This window comes from Drosophila elegans, unplaced genomic scaffold (assembly GCF_018152505.1).
Source record: "Drosophila elegans isolate 14027-0461.03 unplaced genomic scaffold, ASM1815250v1 contig_814, whole genome shotgun sequence".
Classification (NCBI taxonomy): Eukaryota; Metazoa; Arthropoda; class Insecta; order Diptera; family Drosophilidae; genus Drosophila; species Drosophila elegans.
Window position 1 is genome coordinate 7854552 of NW_024546167.1, and position 10396 is coordinate 7864947.

Here is a 10396-nt window from a genome sequence, read left to right on the forward strand (position 1 = left end):
TTGAAGTCTTAAAAATATAAATATTCGTATAATTGCCAGTTAACTAATATAAATTTAGCATTTCACTTCGTTTTGTTTATTTAAAAGGTGATAGAGTACTCAAGACTGAAAACAAATCATTTTGACAACATTGTGTCAACATTTGAAATCGGTCGTAGCAGTAATGTATTTTTAATCTTCTGCTGCTCCCAGTAAAAAAAATATTCAAAGCAAAATAGAAATTACGAAAATAACTTAATACCGAAAAAAATGTTTCCAATATGCTAATTTTTTTTTTTTAAGACATTCAAATAAAGAAATCTTACCAATAATAGGATATGTTTAAGCTTGTGAAACTAAAAATGGTTTGTTAAGTACTTTGCTTTTCTCATCAGATTTTTGAATAAAATTCCAGGAGGCTTTTAGCCTTTTCCCTTTTTTAATTCCTCTTTGGTAAAACAATAAAAAATTCACGGTGACTAGCCAAATTGAAGACATCACGATGGGCTGGCGTGCTTCAATGCGATCGAATAGGTCCACCGGTTCGGATCTTTTGGAGGGGCCGAATCCACGTCACTCCCTGCTATCCGGAAGATACAAGCAGAGCTTCGCCTATTTGACGCTGCGATCGCGAATGCCTGGGATTATGCAGCAGATCATAATGAGGGTGCACAGCGATTTGCCGGAACTAGTGAACAAGTATGGCGTGGATGTGGGCAAGGATGTGAAGCAGATAGTGGATGCCATTGAGCGTCTGAAGATGGAACTGAACCGGGATCGGCAGTTTCTGCTCTTCCACGGATCCGAGCCGGACAAGAGCGAATGGAATGCCTTTTTGACCGCGCTGCCACGCCCCAAAAAGACCTTCTTTCGCGCCTGTTGGCTGCACGCCGAGTGCTACCTGTACCGGCGCATCTTCTCGTTCTTCGAGAACAGCCGCTTTCTGCACAACTACGACTACTTCGATCATCTGAAACAGGAGGACCTCATGATCAGCGACGTGGCCATGAAGGTCTTGGCCCAAGCCACACGCGATTTGCCCAAAAGTTTTGAGAATTTCAGCAAGCTGGTAAGGATAAATCTGTGGGGCAATCACTTCGAAATGCAAATGGGTGGTTATCCCTTCGGGCCGGAAGACAGCCTGAAGGACATTAATGTCCTGGCTCGGGTGGCCAGCATCGATAAAATCCTGCTGGTGAACGACTCGACGCTGGTGTGGAACTGTCTGCTGAAACCCGGTCAGAATGGCACAGTGGACTACATCTGCGACAACGGTGGCTTCGACTTCTTCACCGACATGTTGCTGCTGGAGTACATGGTCGAACATAACCTGGCTACTCAGGTGAGGCTTCATGTCAAGGCCATTCCCTGGTACATATCGGATCTCACGAGGGCGGATGTCGAGTGGACAATGGATTACCTTGTCCGCCACGAAGACGAGTGCCTGTCGGCGGTGGGCAAAAAGTGGGCTCGCCTGATGAGCAGCCAAAGAATCGTGATTGCACCCACTTCGTATTTCTGGACAGGACCACAGCCCTATTTCGTGATGGTGGAATCGGATCTGGAACTGTATCGCCTGCTCACCGACTCCACGCTGGCCATTTTCAAGGGGGATCTGAACTACAGAAAGCTGTTGGGCGACTACATATGGGACTCGGCGGAGGAGTTCATCACCTGCCTGCGGGGCTTCAGACCCACGAATATCTGTGCCATGCGCGCAGTCAAGTGCGAGGTGGTTTGCGGTCTGCCCGAGGGCATGGCGGACAAACTCCTGCGCTCCGATCACACGTGGATGATCTCCGGCAGCTACGGGTTGATCCAGTACACCGACTCCCTGAAGTGTTCCTGCGCATTGACGGGTGAAGAGAGCTCCGATAAACCGGAACACTGGGGAGCTCTGGTACAGGCCAGTTCTGAGAGGTCTTCCACGGTGCTCACTCCTCTCCTTTGAATTGGAAGCAAATTTGTCAGTCGGCAATCGAACGGCCTCGTTACTCCCACTTGGAATCAAATCCACTGCAAGTGCTACCCAACAAAACCCCCCAGGATTGCTTCGCACCGACTTTGTTGCTGGCCAATTGGCGAGTAACGAATGACGTTGGCTTTATGGATGGGGCGCACATGCGCAACCATTTGTCCCAGCGACTCCCAATTTGGAAATGGAAAGTTGCCACAGTGGCAAAAGTTGCCAGAGGCAGCAAAAAAAAATATGAAAATTAAATATGTGCTGATTAAATTGATTGTTTTTCAAGATCAAATTTGTCACAGGTAAAAGTGTGATTTTGTCTTGGAAAAAGTCTGTGGGTATGGTGCAAAAACTTTACATTATAAACCAAAGAAAGAAATGTAAATGCTTTAGTTTCTGATTAAAAATTATTTAAGTGATTAAATTATTATTATTATTTAATAAAATAAATTGAAGTATTTAATAGTATAACACATTTGATGTTTATTAGATTCAAATTCTATTGATTGGATAACAATGGCTTTTATTAATTCAATAGTTTCGATTTTTCTGACTTCACTTTCCTATTTCTTAAGTAAGCCTTCAATTGTTAGCAACATCTTTTGTTAAATAAATATTATTGCTCAAAACGGGATAAGTTTAAGAAATTTCCCAGGCTCATTTTCCGCAACTTTTCCAGCCCATTGCTCCTCAATAAAATGCTATGTCAGTGGGAGGCCTAGATTGTTGCAATTGATCGACTATCATGCAGAGCTTTCCCAGAATTTTGAGACCATTCCGAAAGTAGCGACTAATTGCAAGAATGCTCCTTTAAATCCTGCTCAATCGAATTAAATCATTTTGCTTGATTGCTCCTTCCAAGTGAGCAGATCCACGAAGGCAGCGATCTAGAAATATTACAAAATTTAAATGAACATTCTCACAGAAATTAAGGAGGCAAATTTTGAAAAGAGCAACATGACGCCGCCAAATTCCGGTGCACATTTTCCGCCGTGTGGATCAGGTACAGTTTCCGAAAAATCATTGGCAATTAATCATCAGCATAGCAATGTTTGAGAACTCGACTGATTTATTTTCCCACCAAAAAAATAAAATTACTGCGCAGCTGCAGGATAACGTATACAACTATATAGCGTAGTGTGCAGCTTCAACAGGCTGGGTGGCATGGGGTGGGTTATGGCGGTGGCTATAGGGTTTGTCCTTGAAGGCACCCGGTGTTTGGTGTTTAGTGTTTGGTGCCCGGTAAATGATACCCGACACCAGGTTGCCGGCGACGCCTCTTCAGAGCCGGTGCTTTTGTCTTTTTGTCTCACTCGGCATTCAGGGGTTGCAAAACTTTTCCCACCATTTCGACCCTGATTTCCACCCCACTCGGATCGGGGTGGATGGATGCGGATAGTGCGCAGGTATGCGTCTTAAAACCAGCTGCCGGTATGCAAACGAATCCTAAAAAGCTTTAGCTTCGCTCAATTAAAACACTATTTTGATGGAATCTCAAGAGGAAAGTAGCAGAATTAAAAACCCAACATTAAACTTTTGCGTTTTAACTCAATTGTGGTTATTTTTATTAGGACACAGTGATTTTATTTGGAATTTATTAAATAAACAAGAATTTAAAGGTATTTCCCCCCTTAAAAACAGATTATAAAGTTGCTCTTCTTATTCTTTTAATAATATAATTAACTTGCTTAAAAATAAAATGTTTTTAAATTTTCTTAACTAATTATTTACCCTCGATGATTTTAAATACAAAATTCAATGTTTTATTTTAAACATTGTTGTGAATATATTAAGGAATTAAGCGACTTAGCTATTGTGATTTAATTATAAAGTTCTTAAAAAAACTTAAATTCAAAAGAGTTTCCTATTTGAAAAACTATCAGTAAGCTTCTTTATTTCTTCCTGCAAACTAATAGCACAGTATTATTTATTATTCCCACAATAATGTTTTCAAATTTTCAAACATTGTATCATCTTGAAGGGTTCTCGTTTATCAAATCAATATTCGTAACCAGGTGGTATTTAATTTGATGAATCACAATCAATGTTACAATCATCTTCTCTGTGCAGTAAATAACCTCTTGGCATGCCAATCAATGCACCCTAGAAAAGTTCATCGGGTTAGTGTTCCCTATTTAACCAGAAAGTGCTTTTATGTTTGCCAGCCGATCGAGTGAGTCACGCATGCGCCCAGCTATTAAGTAATAGAAACTTTCAGGCAAATTGTTTGGCAAAGTGGAAGTGCTCGATTTACGGATCACTCCGTACTAGTTTATAGCCGAAGTGATAAGCAGGAAGTACTTACGACGACAATACCACCCGTTCAGCCATTAGCGGGAGCCACCTGAATTATGGGCGAATTAAATCGAACCCAATTCGCGGGCAATTATCTCGGGAAGCGGGGACTGTGCATAAAGAGGGAGGGGGCACCCAAAAAAGCAGTTGACATAAACCTTTCGCCGGGCAGCTCCTCCGCCAAAGGCGCTGACAAGTGGCCACTGGGCTGTGCGGCAAAAAGGTCAACATTTCGTAATCAGCTTAGTGGCTTTTGTGTGCACGTAACCATAACCATGCCCCATGTCATCCTATATTTCACAGGAACCGCGAGGGGTTCGGATGCCAAGGGGCCAGACTGTCAACCCGCCAGCGGCGCAAGATTGTGCTACAACGTTCGCCAACTGACCAAGTGGTCTTTCGTTGCCCAAAAAAATCAAACAAAAAAAATAAAAGAAATAGGAAAAACTGCGACTATCACCCGCTAACATTCAAATTCAAATTTGCTTAGGCCCGCCGACAAAAATTAGCCGCAGACTTGGGCGCTAATCTGGTTTTAAACTGAGTTTGGCTCTGCGCCTGCGACTCAGATCTCAGTCCTGTCTGCTGCCGCGATGCGGGTGTGTTCCGAGCCACGCAGAGTTCCAGGTCTTTCTTGGCCACATCACACAGTGCTGCCCAGTGAGGACCTCAAAAAATAGCTAAATCGGGCATTAGATAATATTTTAAGGGGATTTATTTTATATTTTTGAGTAAACATTTTTAAATACTATTTAAAATAGTAGTTTCTAAGATATTGAATATTTTTTCGTATACAAATAATTAACTATCTTTTGAGCCCAAGACGGGATGCAAAATATAAAATATATAGATTAAATTCAAAAGAAAACGTTTTTAATATTACTTTAATTTGTAAGAAATCAATAAAAACGCAGTGATAGTGATTTAGCTCTTGAAATATTGTAGAATTTTTGAATTCATGAGAATAGAATTCCCTGATAAACACTTATTGTCTATAGATTACCCCACTTTTAAGTCCTTAACTACTAGCCATAATTGTCTAAAAAAATATAAATAGCTAAGGAGTCAAAACCGGCACGCTTGTTGGCCAGTTACTTGCCTTTTGCCTCGCCTCATGTCCAGCAACCAGTTTGCAGGCGAGGTGTGCGAGTGTGTGGGGCACCCGCACCTGGCCAACTGCCCAACTTACGACTAGCAACTTGCAACTTGCGGCGAGTGCAACTGCAACTGCCCAGCTGCCAGCCGATGCTCCATGCACCCTGCTCCTGCTCCCTGCCCTACCCACCCCAGCCTTTCCCATCCTATCCTGTGCATTCCCATTCCCATTCCCAGCTCTGCCACCTCGATCCTGCCCAGGGCTGTTAGCCATCCCAGATCCTATTTATTGGGCTTTAAATATTTTACAGCAAGTTGGGTGTTGAAAGAACCATGGAGAATGGCCAGTAAAAAATATGTTTCGAGTTCTTAAACAAATAGTAAATATATATTCACCAAGGCAGTACAGTATTCTCTACTAAAACCAAAAATAATTAATCTTCAAATATTAATTAAATAATTATAAAGAAAATTTAGGCCTTTTTGAGTTAGTTATATTATATATTTTATATATTATATATATATATATATATATATATATTTATTTATCAAATCAAGTTACTTATTTTGTAGGACTTATTGAACTGGTAAAAACAATGCCAAAAATGCATATATGAAACATTTTCTATACTTTAATTGAAAATAAGTTTTTTTAGGTACCTATTTATAACAGTTCTGTATTTATTATTAATATATTTTTCCGTTTTTTACTGATCCAAACCATGAAACTGGCAGATCTTTTTCACTTTTACTCTTTTGACTTTGATCACTTTGCAATATAAGTATGCAATAGCTGGAGGCCTGTAGAATTAATGTTTCTATTTTACACTCCTATATTGGGTAATTTTGTTTTGGCTGCCATTGATTAGCCAAGTGAAAATCCAACGAAAAGACATTAAAGTATTAATGACTGTTGGTGTGGAGACATCGAGATATGAAAATATGGGTTTATGGGGGAATGCGTTATACGAAATGCGTAAAGTAAAAGTTTAATTGATAAGTATAGCGAACCACGTCCTTTGGGCATTGGCTAAGAATTGGAGTCCTGGGCGACAATTTGCCTCAAGATTGATGGTCCAGCCGGAGAAACGCCTTTCCATTTTCAATGGAAATCCAAAACAGGTTGCCAATCGCCCGTTTGGCATTCACAAAGACCCACAGCCGAATACAAATACCCCATGTGCGGTGTAATTCGTCTACTCAACGCCAGAGTCTGATTTGCTGATTAGCAACACTCTTTCCGTCATATTCTGAAACCCAATTACAACGCCACTGACAAGACAAACGGCCAAACAGTTGCGACTCCAGTCGCCCAGTCGCCCAGTCTTGGCCACGTGAACACCCTTATGCAAAAACAAATCAAAACAGCATACAAAGTCGTAAATCTGTGTGCCGAAAACAACAACAAAATGTAATGCGAACGAGCGGTCTTAGAGCATGTGCCACATCCACAGTCGAAAAAAGCCTGGCTAAAACCACGGCCAAAAAAAACCTCTAGCCAAGACACTTGGCCACTCGAGACGGCGGCTGCTGTGATAAAATATGAGACAGTGGGGCAGACAGTCAGCGGTTTTGCTTTTTTGGCGGCTGGCAATGATTCAGTACAAAAGCAGCCAAAGGAAAGAAGTCCACCGAGACACTCGAATATATATGACCCACTGGACAGACGTCCGAGCACCAGACGCCACCTAGCGAACGAGTGGGGAACCAACCTGTCAGCCCAAGATATAAAACTGCGATTAGAGATGAGAGGTGTTCAATGAAATTAAAATAAATTGCTATAGGTATAATAAATTGTAATATTTACACAAGCTCTTAGAGGCACTGCTTAGATGGTAGCTTATTGAGGATCTATAAAAATCAATAAGATGACCCCTCATGCTGGAGATCAAACATCTTTAATTGCTTCATTAGGATAGAATTCCAGCACAGTATATAAATATGTTTTTTTGTTAATTATTTAACAACATTATATTATATGATTTAATTGATAGTTAAATATTATTTGACACATCAATTTACGCTTGGCAAACAATAAAATAAATTCTAGTTAATACAATGTAAATTCTGTAGAGATCACGTGTCACGCTCACCTCGCCAACTATTTTCGCTCTTTCTCTCCATATGCAGAGTGGGTTCCTTTTTCGCAAATGTCATGCTTTTGTTGCTATTTTCAATATTTATTTATTTGCCAGGCAGTGCGCCGATGCATTAGAGGCAATAAAATAAATAAAAACTGAAATTGACCACGTCAGAGAATTTTGGCATTCATAATGCATGAGTTTTGATTTTTTGGCGACGTAGCCGTTGGCCAAATATAATATGAAAAAAAAGGTCCGGCTCAGAAAATCACTTAACTTTTGCATTGAATGCGGATAGCAGGATTTATGTTAACTACTCGACTTGTTATAATTGGTATATTAAATGATTTAACAGTCTGCCAGTGGTCGCAGCCCAAACAGAAATCAATTCGCATCGAGAGAGGGTGTAGCATGTTGGGATTCGGGACCCGAAATGGAACTCTGACTTCGACTTCGACTCCGACTCCGACTCTGCACATTCGATTCGCCTGGAAACTGGCTTAATATTATTTATGAGCCAAGTGCTCGCCATATCACGTAATAATCACGCACATAAATGGCCAGTTAAATGCCGGCCAGACCTCTCGGGCCACTTGCATTTCATATTTCATCTCGGGTGATATTTGCAAAACATGCGCGAGAGTGGGGCAAATAAAAAATTAAGTAATAGATTTTGTCGCTGCGATAACGTAAAAGTGCTAAGATATTTCAAAATGCGTCAAACCTAATTTATAGATAATTTTGTTAGCAGCGACGAATTAAATACGGATAGGACCACCAAACGTGGGACTTCGTGGGAGTAAATTTGTTTATTTGATTACTCCTTTGAGTAACTAATGGAATTTTTATATTATTTTAAACTTATGTGGGGGTGCTATAGATAAAAATTATTCATCCTTTTTATTGGCTTATCCCGTTAATAAGTAGTTAATTTTAATGTTATTTTAAGGATGCGTGGGGGCATTATAGATAAGAATTCTGCATCCTGTTAATTGGCATAAGTCGTTAATATATAGTTAAAACAATTGCACTCACATGCGATGTAACCATAAATATTACTATAATTATCTGCTATATATCGTAAAAAAATTTTTATTTTATAAAAAAATATTTATATAATATCCGCGATAGTGTTACATATTTATTTTAAGTAAACTGTCGCATTAAAAATGATACTTTGGCGATTTTTTCCCTATGATCATGTATTAATTGTTTTGATGTGTGGCATTAAAATATATTTTATTGCGATTTCTTTTCCCATTCAAGCCAAACTCATCACCAAGTCAACTGAACAGTTCGCTTGTCAATTGCACAGGCACAACCACATCAAACAATTACACGAAAATTGCCAGCGATTGATGTCCATGGAACGTCATACCGATATCCAATAGCCAAGACCACATCCATTTGGCATGTCCGAGGGAAAACCATGCCGTGTCTCCGATGCGGATTCAGAGTCAGGGCTGACAGTTGAATCACCTTCATTTTTAATGGAGACAAGTGTCGGTAATTTATGCACAATGGCAACGGCAATCGCAGTCCGAAGACGAGAAGATGCTGCACAAACGAGCGCAGAAATTGATGCACAAGTTAAACAAATTAAAATCGATTGTCGGCCGACCAGGCTCGGCTCTCCACCTCCAGTGAACCTGAGCTTGGGCCTCGACCAATAGACTGTGAATCGGCCATAGACCCAGCCTGCTCCAGGTTCGATGCCAGGGTCAGCTCAGTGTGCGCGGGGTCAATGCGAATTGTGTGAAAATGACCGCTGCCCGCGACTCTCTGAGTGTAAGCGATCTTGGCACTTCATTATTCACGCGCGTGCTTCGTTCAAGGCTCGCGGCTGGCTGAAATCTGGAATCTGGACCCTGGCCATAGAGGACTGGCTCCAAGTCTCTACGGCCCTGGCGGAAATGTCAATAGCAAATCACTTAATTTGTATGGCAATTTTCGCCAGAGAAAGAAAACGTGCTGGGGAAAATTGTGGCCAGAGCTCACGATGGTGCAAATTCGATCAAATAATGTACAAACATTATGGTGGATTATCCTAGTGCTGTTTTTTCGGCTTTTCTAAGCTGTGATCGTTTGTCGTTCGACAGTTAAACTGCCCCGGAGCTGGACACTCTCCGTGACCTCTCGCCACAGGGTCAATGAGGTCAACCAAGTGGGAGTTAGAACTGCAACAAAGTTGTGGCGTGAAAATAAAGCTGGCTTAGCTGCATTCTTGAGAAGCGCAGAGAAAGGCGCCAGAAAGGGGGGCCATGAAAATTAATAGTTATATTTTATTTAGCAATTAAATATTAAATTTTACAAATTTTTAGCAACAATAAGCAAACAACACAGTTTATATATTAATATTTGAAATACTATTTTGAAATAACAAACCCTTGTTGTAAAATTTAAAAAAATTCCTGAGAAAAAGTTATCTGTAATTTAAACTTTTTATAGTACAGCTTGACCTATGATAGAGTGCTTTCGGTGATGTCAGGTCGCCTAACAATGGAAACCACAGGCAGTAAAATAAAAACATAATGAGCTTTAGAAAAAGTACAATGGCGAAGCCTCATCGATGGCCCTGGTCACAAGCTCTGCGATCCACCCCCAGCTGGCCACATGTCAACCCTCTCCTGGTCGCCAGCTGACACACCCACATCCCAGTCCCAGTTTTAGTCCCATTTCCAGTTCAAATCCCGAACCATATCCACGTCCAATGAAGACGCGTGTCGCTGGTCAGCCCACAATGGAGTTGGAAATTTAGACGGAGCGATGGAGTTGGCGATAGCAGAACGCGTGTCACACAACAACAAGTCAAACCGGAAAGCAGACGATCCCCGGAGAAGGAGTATGGTGAGGATGAGGACCAGGACCTGCATACTGCCCGAAATGAAGGTGGAACTGCAGAAGGTCGCAACGGAACAAAACGGAACGTGCAAAGTGTGGGTCACGTGTCGCATATTAAGCACTGAACGCTGCTCAAAAC

The 10396-nt window shown here is 41.1% G+C and overlaps 1 protein-coding gene across 1 annotated transcript; it reads left to right on the forward strand.

Moving 5' to 3' along the window:
- Positions 1 to 251: 251 nt before the first annotated feature.
- LOC108138334 (damage-control phosphatase ARMT1) lies at positions 252 to 2230 on the forward strand. The gene has a single exon (XM_017260498.2). The coding sequence runs from the start codon at positions 482 to 484 to the stop codon at positions 1928 to 1930; it is 1449 nt and encodes a 482-aa protein (XP_017115987.1). The 5' UTR covers positions 252 to 481; the 3' UTR covers positions 1931 to 2230.
- The last annotated feature ends 8166 nt before the right edge of the window (positions 2231 to 10396 follow it).

What these genes read in the sequence shown, in the direction of transcription:
- LOC108138334 (XM_017260498.2), top strand. Translation starts at nt 482, where the DNA reads ATGGGCTGGCGTGCTTCAATGCGATCGAATAGGTCCACCGGTTCGGAT.